At 38.7% G+C, this 17,845-nt stretch overlaps 1 protein-coding gene across 1 annotated transcript in view; it reads left to right on the forward strand.

Annotated features, from left to right (window-relative positions):
• Enox2 (ecto-NOX disulfide-thiol exchanger 2) overlaps positions 1–15,104 on the forward strand; it is a 344,879-nt gene extending 329,775 nt beyond the window's left edge. The window contains exon 14 of the mRNA XM_087199815.1: positions 11,794–15,104. Within this exon, the coding sequence (XP_087055941.1) occupies positions 11,794–11,823 (30 nt within the window). The 3' untranslated portion in view covers positions 11,824–15,104. The remainder of the gene's footprint in view (positions 1–11,793) is intronic.
• The last annotated feature ends 2,741 nt before the right edge of the window (positions 15,105–17,845 follow it).

Here is a 17,845-nt window from a genome sequence, read left to right on the forward strand (position 1 = left end):
ACTCACCAATCAAAAGAAATAGATTGACTGGCAGAATGGGTCAAGAAGCAAGATCAAACAGTATGCTGCATGCAAGAAACACACTTAATTCAGAAAGAAACTCATAGAATGAAAGCTAAAGGGTGGAAAATAATACTCCATATGACAGGAACCAAAAAAAAAAGCAGGAGTAGCTATCCCCTTTGCAGATCTAAAGTATTTCAAACCAACACTGATTAAGAGAGACAAAGAAGGACACTACATCCTTGTAAAGGGAACAATCCAAGAGGAAGAGATGACAATCATTAATATATATGCACCAAACACTAGTGCACCCAACTATATAAAAACAAATACAAATGGACATGAAAAATCAAATAAGCCCTAATAGAACAGTAGTGGGGGATCACAATACCCCACTGTAACAAATAGATAAATAAACTAGACAAAAATATGCAACAAAATACTAGAACTCAATCAAAATCTTGAACAAATGAACTTAACAGATATTTACAGAGTGATCCACCCCACAAAATCAGAATACAAATTCTTTTCAGCTGCACACGGGTCGTTCTCCAAAATAGACCACATACTCATTCATAGAACATGTTTAAGTAAGTGCAAAGGAATTGAAGTTATCCCCTGTATATTATCAGACCATAGTGCCATGAAATTGGACATAAATAGCAAAAGAAACCACAAGAATTTCATAAACACATGGAAATTCAACAACACACTTCTCAATAAACAATGGGTCACAAAAGAAATTAAAGAAGAAATCAGACAGTTCCTACAATTAAATAACAATGACAGTACAACATATCAGAATCTATGGGACACAATGAAAGCAGTCTTACAAGGGAAATTCATAGCAGTGAATACTCATATTAGGAAAACAGAGCAAGCCCAATTAAATGACCTGATGCTGAACCTCAAGCTTCTAGAAAAAGAAGAGCAGGACAAACCCAAAGCTCATACAAGGGAGGAAATTATAAAAGATCAGAGCAGAAATCAATTCAATAGAGACCAAGAGAATGATACAAAAAAAATCAATGCAGCAGAGTTGGTTCTTCAAAGACTAAACAAAATTGACAAACCCTTACCCAACCTTATCACAAAAAGGAAAGAAAAGGCCCAAATCCATGCATTTAGGAATGAAAAGAGTGAAATTACAATGGACCCAGCAGAAATCCAGAGGATCATCAATACCTACTTCCAGAACCTATACGCCAATAAGAGGGAAAACACAGAAGAAATGGACAGATTCTTAGATACATATGAATTACCAAAGTTGAACGAAGAAGACCTAAAAATTCTAAACAACCAAATAACAATCAATCAAATTGAAAATATAATTAAAAACTTACCAACTGACAAAAGCCCGGGTCCTGATGGCTTCACTGCCAAATTCTACAAGACATTTAGAGAGGAACTACTGCCACTACTGTTTAAACTCTTCAATGAAATTGAAAGGGAAGCAATACTCCCAAATTCATTCCTGGAAGCAAGCATCACCTTGATCCCCAAAGCAGAAAGACCCAACCGAAAAAGAGAACTATAGGCCAATCTCACTAATGAACATAGATGCAAAAATCCTTAATAAGATACTGGCAAACAGAATGCAGAAGATCATCAAGGAGATCATACACCCTGACCAAGTGAGATTCATCCCAGGGATGCAGGGATGGTTCAACATATGCAAATCTATCAATGTAATACATTATATCAATAGCGCCAAGGACAAAATCTGTAGGATCTTCTCAATAGATGCAGAAAAAGCATTTCACAAAATCCAACATGGATTTATGATAAAAACCCTAGAAAAAATTGGAATAGACTGTCTCTACCTCAATCTTATAAAAGCCATCTATGAAAAACCAACAGCCAATATACTAAATAGTCAAAAACTGAAATCCCTCATGCTAAAATCAGGAACAGTACAAGGATGTCCACTATCACCACTCTTGTTCAATATAGTTTGGAAACATTAGCCACAGCAATTAGACAAAAGAAAGAAATAAAAGGAATAAAGATAGAAAATGAAGAAGTCAAATTGCCAATATTTGCAGATGACATGATACTGTATATAGTAGACCCCAAGAACTCCATGAAAAGTCTTCTAGACTTAATAACCAAATTCAGTAAAGTAGCTGGATACAAGGTCAACACACAAAAATCAATAGCATTTCTCTACACAAACAACAGACTCACTGAGAAATAGGGCAAACAATTCCTTTCAAAATAGCATCCAAAAAACTGAAATACCTAGGAATCAACCTAAGAAAATAAATGACAGACCGAGGAGGCTCCCCCACCGCCATTCCACACTCCTAGGGCAGAGAAGGTGAGCCGTGGAGGCCCCAGAAGCAGGCCCCCCCCCACCCGGTGGAAATGAGAAGACACATAAACATGCCTCAAAAACAGACTTCCAGATCACCTACAGCAACCCCAAAGGGAAACAAGATGGAACAATTTGATACTCAACCACCTAGACTCTCTGAACAGGCAAAAAAAGAGGATCTGGGAAAAATGAAATAAAAAATAATTTCTCAGATAACAGCAAAGATTGTGTTCATAGTGCAAGACATGATTAGTAAATCTAGAGAAGACACAGATTAAAAAAATAGAGGATCTGAGGAACATGATGGAATCCCAACATAGGAAAGAAATGGAATCCATAAAACAGATGCAAACAGATTTCCAGGAGATTAAAAGCTCCATCAAAAGTCTGTGCAGCAGAATGAACCAATGTGAGGATAGAATTTCACATATAGAAGAAAAGATTGCAATTAGTGACCAGGAAAAGAAAAATCTCTTTAAAATTGTAAGGGAAAAGGAGAAATCAATCCAGCAGCTGCTAGATGATGCAAAGAAGAATAACATAAGACTGATTGGAGTCAATGAAGAAAGAGGAGAGAGTGCAGATGACATAAAAAAACTCTTCACAGAAGTGATGGCAGAAAACTTCCCAAGGAGGGGAAAAGAACTTGACATACAGAGAAGTGAGGCATATAGGACTCCAAATAGCCTTGATCAAAAAAAAAATCTACACATAGGCATATAATAGTTAGGATTCCAGAAATCCAACAGAAGAACAAAATTCTACAAGCAGCGAGAGAAAAGAAACAAATCACATACAAAGAAAAGCCCATCAGAATCACAGCAGACTTCTCAATGCAAACCCTCAAGGCAAGAAGAGCTTGGAGTGATGTATTTCAAGCCCTAAAGGAAAACAGCCTCCAACCCAGATTGATGTACCCTGCAAAACTATCTTTCAAAATTGATGGAGAAATAAGATACTTTTATGATAAAGAGCACCTCAGGAACTTCATGAATATCAAACCGGTGCTCCAAAAAATTTTAGACAATACCCAAGAAAACACAATGAGAATCACAACCCCAGGAAGCCCAGCAGAATGAATCCATTGGGTGTGACAAATTAAACACAAAGGGGAGAATCCAACAGAAAGAAAAAGTCATGACAAGGCTTTTAAAATTTTTAACTTCATCTCCCTAATGAATGTATAATTCATTCTTGTTATTGTACTGATTAGTATTTTTCTGATTCTAGAGTTGCACACCTTTCCTTGTGCTGTACTGGCTATTTATCATCTTCTTATGTCTACTTTTTAATTGGGTTGTGTATTAATGAGCTCTAAGAATTCTTTATATATTCTGGTCATAGGTTATATGCATTGTAAATATGGTCTGTTTAAGGACTACTTTTCATTTTAATGATGTCATTTAAAGTTCTAAATTTTGAGGAATATCATTTATCAATCTTTTTCTTTTATACATCATGTCTATTGTATACTAGGTAGTTCTTGCCTACCCTGAATTCATAAACATTTTCTCTGATAATTTCTTCTTAAAGTATTATACTTTTCGGCTTTCATATTTAGGTTCATAGATCCCTTCAAGTTATTTTCATGTATGGAAATAAAGGGTTGAGGTTAATTTTTTATATATGGACACCAGGTGTTCTAGTGCCATTTGCTGAAAACACTATCTCTTCTTGGCTCTTGAATTGAGTTTATATTCTATAAAATGCTCATGTTAAATAATCTTTCAAAACTCAGTGGACCATATATGTGTGGTTCTATTTCTAGATTCTCTGTTTTATTCCAATGATCTATATGTCTTTCCTTACACCAACACTGCCTTGATCACTGTAGCTTTAGAAGAAGTCTTAAAATTAGGTACTAAACATCTTCCAACACTGTTTTTGTTTTCTTTGGTTTTTCTGTTTTTGTTTTTAACTTTTCTAGGTCCTTTGTACTTCTACAAACTTTTACATTTCAATATCCAATTCTTCATTTATAGCAAGTATACACAGACCTGAATTTTTATATATGCCTTGTGTTTTCTAATCCTGCTAAATTCAAATACAAGTTCTAGGGGCTCCTAGAGATTTCTTAGTTTTTCTCTGTAGATGATCATTTCATCTACATATAAAGATTTTGCTTCTACCTTGCCAATCCTATCCTAATTGTGTCATTTTATTGCCAGGCTATTTTGGTGGGACCTAGGTTTAAAAGTTTAATGGAAAGATAGAGAGTAAGCATATCTGTCCTTGTTCCCCTCCTCAAGGAGAAAGCATTGTATCTTCTCCATTCATATAAGGCAGTCTCACTGGAAGTATGGAGTACATGTCTTTAATCTGTTGAGAAGGTTCTGTTCTACTTCTTTTTTTTTTTTTTTTTTGTACCGGGGATTGAACTTGGGTCCTTGCGCTTGCAGGGCAGGCGGTGGAACCACTGAGCTAAATCCCCGGCCTCGTTCTGTTTTACTTTTATTCTCCTGATAGCTTTTACCATGAACAGCTGTAGAATTTAGTCCAATACTTTTTCTCCAACTAGCGACAGGATCATATGGCTTTTTCCTTTCCTCTGTTAAAATGATGACTTTTGGGGGTGGATCTTCCAATGCTGAACCAACACTGCCACCCCTATACTAAAACCACTTTCTACATGATCTGACTTCTTTTTTTTTTTGGTACCGGGGATCAAACTCGGGTCTTTCTGCTTGCACAACAGGCAGCGAAACCACTGAGCTAAATCCCCAGCCCAGATCTGACTTCTAATAGTTTGTTTTGTTAAACAAATTTCTGTCTATGTTCATACTTTTTTCTTATATTATCTTTATCCTGTTTTAGGATTAGCACAATGTTGAGTTCCTAAAATGAGGGGAGAAATGTTCCTTCTTTTTTCTGCTTTAGTTGTTTGATATAATTTGTCAGTTAAAATGTATATGAACCTGTTGTTTTCATATAGGTAGGTTTTCAAGCTAGGAATATACTTTCTTTAATAGGTGCTATTCAAATTTTATATTTCCTCCAGAGTTAGTTTCATTAATTTGTCTTCCAAGGTACTTCTTAGAAGTTGTCAAATTTATTTCAAAACAGATTTTTGAAATATGCCTTCTCTACCTTTTAAAATTCTGTAAAAGCTGTGGTAATGTCTCCTTGGTCTTGATATTTTAATTTTAAAAATGTATAATTGATATTGTGTAATAGGAAATAAAGGTCTAAAGGAGCAGGGGAAGTGGGAGTGGTAGGGGAAAGGAAAGAAGGGGAAAGAAAAAATATGAGAAAAGGAAAAAAATGGAAACAAAATCTTTGCAAATAGGGAAGGGTGGAGGGGATGAAGGGAGGGCAGGAGAAGGGGAAAAAAATAAGAACCAAGATACTCATGTAATGGTACAAGATCCCAATGATGTATGTAAATGTATTTTATACCTAAAATGTACCAATAAACTTAATGGGAAAAACATAAAATAAATCAGAGACCTCTTCTCTGAAAACTATAGCACTCTGAAAAGAGAGATTGAAGAGTGTATCAGAAAATGGAAAGACATCCCTTGCTCCTGAGTAGGAAGAATTAACATAGTACAAATGGCCATACTTCCAAAGCTGCTATATAGTTTCAATGCAATCCCAATTGAAATTCCAGCAGGATACTTCATGGACCCTGAGAAAACAATCCAAATATTCATTTGTACCAAGAAGAGACCTAGAATAGCAAACGCAATTCTAGGCAACAGAGACATGGCAGTGGGTATCACAACCCCCAACTTGAAACTATACTACAAAGCTGCTGTGAAAAAAACAGCATGGTACTGGCAAAGAAACAGACTGGAGGACCAGTGGAACAGATTAGAAGATGCAGAAACATCTCCAGACACACTCAGCCACCTCATCTTTGACAAAGGAGCCAAACACCATCACTGGAGGAAAGATAGCCTCTTTAATAAATGGTGCTGGAGAAATTGGGTTTCAACTTGCCAAAGATTAAAATTGGACATATATCTCTCACTATGCACTAAACTAAAATAAAATGGATTAAATATCTAAATATTAAAACAGAAACACTGAACCAGCTGGAACAGAGGTTAGGAAGAACTCTTGAAGACATTGATGTAGAAAAAGATTTTATGAACAAAACCTCAGTTGCCAGTGAACTAGCACAAACAACAAGTGGGATCTCTTCTTACTAAAAAGCTTCTGCACAGCAAGAGAAACCACCAGCAGTGTGAAGAGATAACGTACAGTGTGGGAAAAAATTTTCACTTGCTGTTCCTCAGACACAGGTCTACTATCTAGAATCTATAAACAACTTTAAAAAATCAGACCTCCCAAATTTAAAGGCCCAATCCAAAAATGGGCATCTGAAATGAGCAGACATTTCTCAAAGAAGTAGAAATAGCAAATGAACATATGAAAACATGTTCAACATCACTGGCCATTCAAGAGATGCAAAGGAAAACGATGCTGAGATTCCACCTCACCCCAGAAAGAATGGCTGCTATCATGAAATCAACCAATAACAAATGTTGGTGGGGCTGTGGGGGCAAAGGAACAGTGCTCCACTGCTGGTAGGAGTGCAGTCTGGTGCAACCACTGTGGAAATCAGTATGGAGATACTTCATAGAACTGGGACTAGAAGTCCCATTGACCCAGCTATTCCCCTGCCTGGTATCTTCCCCAAAGAATTCAAAGAATCATACCACAGTGATATATGTGTACCCATGTTCATTGCAGCACATTTGTAATAGCTAAAACTTGGAAGCAGCCCAATTGCCCACCAACAGGAGACTGGATAAAGAAATGTGGGTTTTTTTTAAATAAAATGGAGTACTACTCAGCCATAAAAATGAGAAATTAGAGACATTTATAGCTAAATGTGTACACATTGAGGCGATCGTCTTAAGTGAAATAAATAGGACACACATGTGTAAATACCAAATAGTTTCTCTAGTTTGAGAAACTGAAAGTGTAAATAAGAACTAAAAGGTATAATAGATAATGTGAAATAGGAAGAAAAGGGGTAAAGGGGATGGGGAAGTGGGCAGAGTAGGGGAAGGGAAAGAAGGGAATGGAATTAATATGAGAAAATGAAAAAATGGAAACAAAGCCTTTGTAAATAGGGAGGGATGGAGGTGTTGAAGGGAGGGCAGGGGAATGGGGAAAAATAAGAACGAAGAGAAATTATGTAAAGGTGCAAATTTCCAATGATGGATGTCATATTGTATACCTAAAATGTACAAATAAAATTAATTTTTTTAAAAAAAGAGTATGTCTTAGTCCATTCCTAAATTATGTCAAAAGCCCTGAGGCTGGTAATATATGAAGAGCAAAAGTTTATTTCTCATAGTATTGAACATTAAAAGTCCAATATCAAATGCCAGTTGAGTATCTAGGGAGGACTTAGTTTCTGCTTCCAAGATGGCACTTGTTCCTTCATCCTCCAGAGGAGTCAACTGCTGTGTCCTTACATAGAGGAAAGTGGAAAAGCAAAAGTGCCTAGCTGGTTCTCTCAAGGCCTTTCATAAGGCTACTAATCCACTCAAGATGGTGGAGCCTTCAAGACTTAATCACCTCTTGAAGGCCCTATGTTTTAGCACAATCACATTGGGCCTTAGGTTCCAACATATATATAAATTTGGTGGGGGTACCTGCATTCATAGAAGTGTGTGTGGTGCGCGCGCGCGTGTGTGTGTGTGTGTGTGAGAGAGAGAGAGAGAGAGAGAGAGAGAGATGTTCGATTGCTAAGTGTTAAGTACTATGTAAAATCAAAAGAAAGGGATGGACCTAAAGAAAAGCAATGAGTCATGGTGATACGGAAGTGTTCCAGAAGAAGAAAAAGCAAATCCAAATGCTCTGAAACAGGAATGTGCAGGGTGAGTTTGAGAAACATGAAGGAGGCCAGAGTCAATAGAATAGATTGAATGAGGGGGACATAAGAGATTAGATCAGAGAGTTAACTGGACGGAGGGAGCAAATCATCATGGGCCAAATACAAGCTGAATCCCTTTGGCTTATACTCAAAATGAAATGAGGAAGTCTGGAGAGTTCTGAGCAGAGAAGGAATGTGATCGGTCCTACTCATTAAAAAATTACTCTGAAAGCTGCTTTGAGAACATACATACTATTGGCCGGGGGCAGGAACACCAGCGAAGAAGCTGTCTTAGTTACTTTCTTGTTGCTGAGACACAATACCGAACACCCACAATTTAAAGGAGAGAAGTTTATTTTGGCTCACAGTTTCAGAAGTTTTAGTCCATGATCAGCAGGTTCAACACAGAAATGGCATGGTGGAAGGGCTTAAAGTAGGAAAGCTGCTCGCATCATGATGGCCAAGAAGCAGAGAAAACAAAGGGAGGAGCTGGGGAGGGAGATGTACTCTTCCAGATCACAGCCCAGTGACCTGTCTCTTCCAACCAGACCCCATCTCCCAACAGCACACTCAGCTGCTAAGCTCAACAGTGGATGAATACACCAATGAGTACAGTGTCCCATGATCCAGTCACCTTCCAAATGCCCCACATCTGAACACATGAGGCTTTGGGTAGACCCTCCAGATCTGAACTATAACAGAGGCTATTGCAATAATACAACAAAGAAAAGATGGTAGCTTTAAGGCAACAACAGTGGAGGCCAAAATTATCAAATACAGGAGATACTGATGATATTTCCTGATGAGGTTGTGAGGTGTCAAAGAAAGAGAATAGGCAGGGACAATTTCAAGGTTTTCAGGCTGAGCAACTGCCAAGGACGAAGTGGAGAGCCATCACCTAAGAATGAGAAGACTATAGGATGAACAGATCTGAGAGGGAGTTCAGTTTCTTACAAACTACATGTGAGAACTCTATAACAAATCAAAATAAAAATGTGAAGTAGGAAGCTAGATAGTATAGAGTCTTGACTTCAGAGGAGAGATCCATGCTACAAATATAAGTTTGGGAGTTGTTAGCATATAAATGTTTTGTGAGGTTTGAATGCGCCTTCCAAAATTCATGTTGAAATACAATTCCCATTGTAACAGTATTAAGAAGTAGGGCTTTAGAGAGGCAATTAGTCATAAGAATTTCAGTCTCAGGAATTAATTGACACCATCCAGATATGGGTTAGGTATCACATGAGTTCAGTCCCTTCTCTCATGAGCACATGTGCTCTCTCACCACAAAATGCCAGTACCATGCTCTTGAACTTCCCAGCCTCCAGAATCGTGAATGAAATAAAGTTCTATTGTTTATAATTTACTCAGCCTGTGGTTTTTGTGACAGCAGCAGAAGTAGACTAAGACAGTAATAGTTAAAGACAAAATCCTGGGTGAAAGCCCAAAAGGAGTGGGAGTAGCTAGAGAATAAAAAGGAATTTTAAAGACTGAGCTCCTAATATTAACAAATTGGAGAGATGAGTAGGAAATTGAGAAGAGATTTTGAAGAAGCAAACAAATGTAGGAGGAAAGGCATTTTTAAGGGTTGTTTTGCCAAAGTCTTTGCCCAACCTACACGAAGAATAGCTAAACCCAGAGTGCTCAATTACCTGCAAAAATAAATGAATAAATAAATGAATAAAAATAGAAACTTCTCACTATTCTTGAGCTGCTTTTATGCACATGCCAGCATATTAAGTGTCTGCATATACTCTGGAGGAGGACATGAACTCATTAGGTACTTTGCCAAGTTAAATACACAGCCCTTTATTTTAGGCATCCCCTTTATAGTGCAACTCTCTTCCTCCTCCCAAAGTTTATTCCCCAAAGGGAATAAAGTCCTTGGCTCTTATTTGATCTATATCTACATTCCTTTCCACCAGATTCTGTGCCCAAGGTTGGCCTTGGAAAATTAGCTCTCTCTGAAATACTTAGGGAGCTTCTTAATGGGCTTGATTTTTCAGCTGTTAAACCTGATGGAATTCACAGATATATATATAAAAGAAATCAACTGTGACAGCCCTGACAGGAGACAGGAACACTATTAGCAACCTCTATTAGCAATGAATGTGTGTGTGTGTGTGTGTGTGATAGATGAAATCTCTAAGCAGTAAAATAGGGGAGTTAGTTAAGAAACAATCACAAAGACAGACTGGGAAAAAAGAGGGAGTTTAATTTTCCTCACTCATTACATTTCCACTTTTCTTACTGCTCAGACACATTAGTTATATAAACACCTCTGAATAAAGAACTCAGAGAGAAACAGCAAAAAGATCTTCAAACATTATTTGCTTCTCTAGATATCTAGAGATAAGAATATTAACTCTAATAGTACTCCTGTGATGGTTCTATCATTGTGCCTGTAGAAAATTCTAATTTTGAAATCCCACCTCTGAGGCTTATTACTGAGAGAAAAGAATAAGGAAAAAAAAACAACTAATGCCAGTGTTATAAATTCCTCTCTTTTTTTGCAAAAAATAATCCATCAAAGTAGCATATTTGATTGTGAGGACAAAAAGTCAAATTTGCAGGGTCCCATCAATTCCAAGTAGACTAAGCCCCTCATTTAACACATGAAGAAACTGAGGCACAGAAAGAACATGACCTGGTAATGGTCAGACAGTCAAAGAATTACAGAACCAGAATATTGTCAGGCTCCCCCTCCCAGCTCAGTACTTTTTTTTCCATACACTTAAGAATGCACTAATGGAAAACAAATTAAAGCAGAAGATTACAAAAGGGTTAGAAAACCTGAAATTGCTCACAAAGAATTGTTATTTTCTCAACCAGTTTTCTGCAGCACCCAAAATTCTAGCTGAAGTAATCCACAGAGCAAAACAACATGGATGACAGTCAAATACTAATCACCACTTTCACTTGAAAGCATTATATTTACAGCTTTTTTTTCTTCCCAGTGTGAGACTCCACATATGTAAAAACTGAATTTAATACCATTGAAAATTTGTTATAATGATTACCAAAAAACCTAAGCAACTCATGGGCCCCTAGGCACATCTGCTAAGCCATCAGATAGCTAAAATTCCTCACCAGCAAGGATGGAGCCTGGAAGGTCAGCCCTTTCATGAGATAGAAGGAGCAAATTAAGTCACTGATGACATCGGACTGGAGTTTTATGAACCAGGACAGGGGAGGACAGGACCAAGGAGATTGACTCGGGGGGCGGGTGGGGGAGTGGAGCTAAATGCCACTCTCTGCAGAGCTCCTTAGAGAGAAGTTGGCAGCTATGTGGAGTGTTCTGGCCTTAAGAGTTCAAGCGGGAGCAGTGTGAGTGGCAAGAGCCTCAGCAAGGGTGGAAAAAGCAGAGGAGTAGTGCATGTTCTTCCATACTTTGCTCCTCCTGGGCTTGCGATGTGCACTTCAAGAATGATGATTTTAAACAATATTTGGCCAATTAAGTCTCTCCCTGCCTTTTGTTAAAGCTAGGACACAGCAGTCACCATTGCTTCTTGGAAGAGTGTGGTCTTTGTCTTTGCCAGGGCAACCAAGGATTAAATGAGGAGCCAGTCAGTTGCCTTTTTGTTCTGCTGTCTGAGAGAGAGAATACTCGCTCATTGGTCCTCTGTCTCTTCCTTCCCAGTTCACTTGTGACCTGGAACACAGAATTTGAGCTTCCTGTCCAGCTCTCACCCTGTGGGGAGAATCAGGAATCTGGGGCAGAACTGCCACAGTGGTCCTTCCATAGCAGCCCTTCCTCCCACAAGAAGAACAAAGGAATCAACACCAACAGCTGAAATGGAAAGGCAACTTGGGAAGGCAAAAGTATCTTTTTTTATTTCAAATTGACATTCTCTCTAACCAGTGACATTAAAAAAATGCTAAAATAAGCCAGAAAAGTATTCATGTGCTCAACATGGCAGGGAAAAGAATATGAGATGCACCCCTTACACTCACACTGCCACTAGCGCATTTGAGGAGGCAAGAGATACACATTCAGTAATAGCAAACAATGTAAGAAGTTCAGGGTCTAGCTGCTGGGTGTGATGAGTCACTGAGAATAGTGGTGAAGCTAGAGACGTGACTTAAGGCTTCGTAGAGGTGGCACCTGGGGACAAACAAAAAATGCATAAACAAATAGCACAGAAACAGGGATGAGTACTAGGTGTCCAGGGAAAAGCAAGGACACCAGCCTATTGGGAAGAAAATTAGAAGAGGTAGGATCATGAGAGCCACACAGAAGAGTCTGGAGCTGATGGAGCTGACACACAGGACATGGTAAAGGTCTTAGCTTGGAACCAGTGTAGCAAAAGCAACATCATGAAGGAAGTAGTCTGGCAGGATGGACTTAGGAGAGGACCTGGAAAGTGGTTATGACACACCCAGCAGAAGCCAACGAAAGCTTAGACTACAGAATTGGAAAAAGGACTAGAGTTAGCAGGATAGAATGTGCAGAAGCTAAAAGAAGGGAGAATGGTTAAACAATTTGGACTTAAACTAATTTTGTCACTAGTTGCTGTGTAACAGTAATGATGCTGTAAGTCATTGCTCAAGAAAGAGAAAGTCTGCACATCCATTTGCAGGGATGTGGGGAGGAGTTGTAATGCTTTATACACTTAAGTAATTTCCTCTACACCTTCTTCTGTTGTGAGTAGAAATTTTTGAAGGAAAATAGAGAAGTGGTCATATATATGCAGATACTTTGGGACTTACACTGATGACATTTTATTATTTACTATTTCACATAATAGGAAGTTGTATTGGTTAGGGTAAAGTGTCAATTTGATTAACTTTGGGATCCACACTGGGGATTGGTGGAGCACACATCTAGGTGTGTCTGGGTGGGTGATGAAGGTGTGGCTTTTCGCCCTTGCTCTGCTCTGCTTCCCACTGTCTGTGAACTAAGCAGCTTTACTTGACCACACCCTCTCCGCCTTTTACCTGTGAGTGTCGGATGTTGTGTCTTAGTGACAGGAAACCTGATCAATACAGAAGTCCAAAAGTAAATTTGCCTCCAAGCATGATCTAGGTGTGAAAAATTTAGCTATCCATATGAATGCAACTTCAACCTTTATCTCATATTATACCCAAAAGCTAACTCAAAATTATATTCATGGGCCAGGCATGGTGGCATGTGCCTGTAATCCCAGCTATATAGGAGGCTGAGACAGGAGGATCACAAGTTCAAGCCCAGCCTGGGCAAATTAGTGAGACCCTGTCTCAAAATAAAGATTTTTTTAAAGGGATGGGGATGTAGCTTAATGCTCCCTAGGTTCAATTCTCAGTACCACCACCAAAAAAAAAAATTACATTCACTGTCCAAATACCCAACACCAGACTTCTATCAAAAATATATAAAAAGGGGCCGAGGATTTAGCTCAGTGGTTCTGGCGTCTGCCTCTCAAGCGCAAGGTCCTGAGTTCAATCCCTGGTACAAAAAAAAAAAACTCTTACAATTCAATAAAAAATAAAAAGCTATCTAATTTTTTAGATGGACAACAGTTTTAAACATTTCACAAAATAACATATAGGAATGCCTATCATGTGAAAAGATGCTCATTATCATTAGTTACTGGCAAAATGCAAATTAAAACAATGAGACATATATCCACTCAAAAAGCTAAAATTAAAAAACTGATAATACCAAGTGTTCGTGAGCATGTAGGCCAACTGCAGCTTTCATACATTGCTGATGAAAATGTAAAATGGTATAAGCACATTGGGAAAAGTTCAGTGACATCTGGTAAAGTTAAACATTTATCACATGTCCCAGAAATTCCACTCTGAGCTGTTTACCCAAGTGAAATGGAAACCTATGTCCATAAAAAGACTTGCATATGAATCTTCACAGCAGCTTTACAAGGAAATGACCTAAATATCCAACAGCAGATGAATAAGCACATCGGGTTGTATCCATGCAGTAAAACACACCTCAGCAGTATGAATCTCAAAACCTTTATGCTGAAAAAAGAAGCTGGACCCAAAAGTGAACCTAGTCTATGATTTCATTTATACCAATCTCTATAGAAACTAAAACAAATATGTAATGATTAAAAGAGATCCATGGTTTCCTGGGGCCCCTGGTGGTGGGGTTGACTATAAAGGTACATGAAGAAATTGTTGGAGTGAGGGAGTAGTCTGTAGCTAGATTGTGGTTAGGATTCATCAGTGTATATTTTTATCAAAATTTATCAAGCTATACAATTTAAATCAGTACATTTTGTTGTGTGTAAATAATACTTCAATAAAGTTGATTTTAAAATCTTTATTGTTGATCATGCCCCTCATAATGGAGATGATATATTGTAGTGATTAATGAATGAAAATCCAATACTTCCTTTTCTTTTTTATTAAAGTTTGTAAAATATGAATAATTCAAACATGCAAGCTCCAGAAAAAAACTATAGCAGACACTTTTGTGCCTACTATTAAGATAAAACAGATGTAAACACTTTGCCTTATGGAACTCTAAAAAAAGAAAGAACAAAAGAGATAAAATATTACTAGTGCAGGTAAAGCCCCATTTCCATCTTGTCTCCCTCCCCAGAGAAAACCATTTCCCTAAAGCTGATGTTTTTTAATCAGTTGCTTTTTTTGTACGTTTGCTATAAAAATGTATGTCCATAAATAATGCATAGCATTGTTTTGTATACTTTGAATGTATATAAATGAAAGCTACTGTATGTATCTTCTTGAAAATGCTGTTATCATTTAACATTATTTTTTCAGATACCATATATTAATACAGATAGATCTAGCTCCTTCATTTTAACTACCATGTGAGTAAACCAAAGTTTATTTGGCCATTCCATAACTGAGGGACCGTACATTGTCCCAAATTTTTCATTTTATATAGTGTGTGGCAATAAACATCTTCATATACAGTTTTATTCATGTGTACAAGGGTTTAACTAGGGTAGATATATAGATGTGGAATTGATATGTTGAAAAATATTATGACTGTTTATGCAGCCTAACAAAGCATCCTAACCATTAGTAGTTTAAAACAGAAGCTATCATTTATTTTTGCTCATGAATCTGCAATTTGGGTGGAAATGGTTCATCTCTGTTCTACCCCGCGTCACGCTGGTGGCTCTACTGGAACTAGAATATCCACTTCCAAAATGGATCACTTTTATTACTTTAAAATTGGTGTTGGGTGTCAGCCAGGAGCTCATCTGGTGGTGTCACATAGGGACTCTCGAGTCCTTTCTATGTGTGCCATTCCTTGTGGTGATTTGGACTTTCTCACTGCATCATGGGTGAATTCCACAAAGGTCAGTCAGGAGATCAATTTGGTGTCTTTTATCTTCCCCGGCCCTGTGTTGCAAAAGTTCTATTTCTGGCAGGCAAGTCAGAGAGGACTGAAACTTCCTTCCCCATTAAGCTCTGGTGAACAGGGCAAGGGCTCTGTCTGCAACACAACAGGTCCAGAAGTCTGGCATTCAATTGGTTCTACCTACCTCATTCATAGGACAAATATTCTATCGTAGAAAAGCAAGCTGACAAGACCAGGGCCTGCCATCATCCCCAGTGCCCACAGGGAAAACAGGAGTATCACTGTCCCTGCTCCCAGCTCCAGTGGAGTGGTGCAGAAGTTCTGCCCAGAGGTAGAGGCAGGCTATAAGGATGACAGCTCCTCAGCTCTGACTAAGATGATGGACTTTCTTTAAACAAAAACATGAGAAATTTTTCATTACTATGGGCATTCTCAAACCAACAGAGTATAGGGCTGGTGGCACAAACTTGTAATTCCAGTACTTGGGAGGAAGATCTTGAGTTCAAGGCCATCCTGAGCTACATGGAAAGACCGTGTCTCAAAAACAAAACAAAAAACAGTAGAGAATTTGAGAGCAAGCAATTAAGAGAGCATGGGAATTTCATTAGACTAGTAGAAATAAGCATAATGACAGACCAATCAGAAGTTTAACAGAGAGAAGCCAACAAAGAGCCAAGAAAGCACTCCTTGGATTACAGATATTCTTCATGTAACAACCTACCTGCTTAACGACTGAACTTATGATCAAGACACGCAGTTCAGACTTACAACTTGTTGCTTGGACTACAACCATCTGTTTCTTAAGTACACTACTGTACATCTTGTTTATAGAACCACAATGTCTTTTTGGAGTACAGTATACCTTTTTTACTGGTACATTTTAGATACACATAATGATAACATTCATCATAGGGAATTTGTACCTGTACACGATATACCTTGCTGCTGCTTTTTTTCCCCATTCCTCGCCCCCCCTTCAACCTCTCTTCCCCTCCTTTTTTACAAAAGCTTTGTTTCCACTTTTTCTTGGCCCTACTTTCCTTTCCCCTGCTCCCTTGTTCCCCTCCTCATTTGAACATTTTCTTACCATTTTCCTATATCTTTTATATATTTTGGTCCTTGTTTACACTTTCGACTTCTCACACTAGAGAAACAATGTGGTATTTAAACATGTGTGTCCAATTTATTTCACTTAAGAGTATGCTGTCAAGGAGTATCCATTTAGCTAGAAATGTCTCAAGGTTAAACTTCTTTATGGAAGAATGGTACTCCATTGTATAAAAAAACCACATCTTCATTATCCATTCATCCTTTTATGGGCATTTGGGCTGTTTACAAGATTTAGCTATAACAAACTGTGGTGCTATAAACATGGGTGTGCTTATTTCGCTGTGGTATGATTCTTTTAATTTTTTCGGGAAGATACCTAGCAGGGAAATAGCAGGTCAAATGGGTTTTTTTAAGAAATAAAACTCCTAGGGGTATTTAAAGAATCTCCACACTGATTTCCCCAGTGGTTGCACCAGTGTACACTCCCACCAACAGTGGAGAAGGGTTCCTGTGGGGGGCCTTGCCCCCCCCGCTACAACTCTTGAGTGCCTTTTACGGGCATGTCTAAGCCTGCTGCAAGTCTACCCGGCAACAAGGAAGTAGCCCCAGTACCCTCCCCTTGCTCCCTCCCTCTAGCCCTACGGTATATATGCTGTAGCAGCTTCCGCAATAAACGAGACTTGATCAGAAACCTGTCTTGTCTCCATCTCTCGTGTCCCCTGTCCTTTGTCATTCTCACTCCCCCTCTAGGGTCTCCGTTGACTTACCCGCTGGCCGTGACAAGTGGCGCCCAACGTGGGGCCAGAGAACGGGGGATCCAGTGAAGAACGCTGCTCGGGGGCCCAATAAAATAAAATAGAAAAAAGAGGATTGCGTCTGACGTGTACCTGCCATCTTTCCTGCACCTTGGTGAGTTGAGCAGCGATTATGGGACAGGGCATTAGCCAGCATGAGTTATTTGTACAAGGTCTTAAAGAAACTTTACAGGCACGAGGGGTAAAGGTTACAGTCAAACAGTTGTTAAAATTTTTTGATTATATTAGAGATCTCTGCCCTTGGTTTCCCGCCGAGGGTACCATTGACGAGAGGTGATGGAAAAGAGTAGGGGAGGCCCTTAAGGATTATTATGCTACTTGCGGACCAGGAAAGGTCCCGATCACTGCATTTTCTTATTGGAATCTTATTAATGACATTATCTCTCAGAAAACCAAAGATCCGGTGGTGGCTCAAACCATCCAGGTCGGGGAGATAGCTCTCCGATCGGAGGAAGGGTCAATCACTCTCCCTCGGAGTGAGGAGTTTGTAAATACCCTGCGGGATGCCAAGATAGCGCTGAGGCCCGAGCCCCTGCGGGACGGGACTTCCT

The sequence above is a fragment of the Heterocephalus glaber genome, unplaced genomic scaffold (genome assembly GCF_053883595.1).
Source record: "Heterocephalus glaber isolate CG9 unplaced genomic scaffold, H.glaber_assembly_v1.0 deba00001729, whole genome shotgun sequence".
NCBI lineage: Eukaryota > Metazoa > Chordata > Mammalia > Rodentia > Bathyergidae > Heterocephalus > Heterocephalus glaber.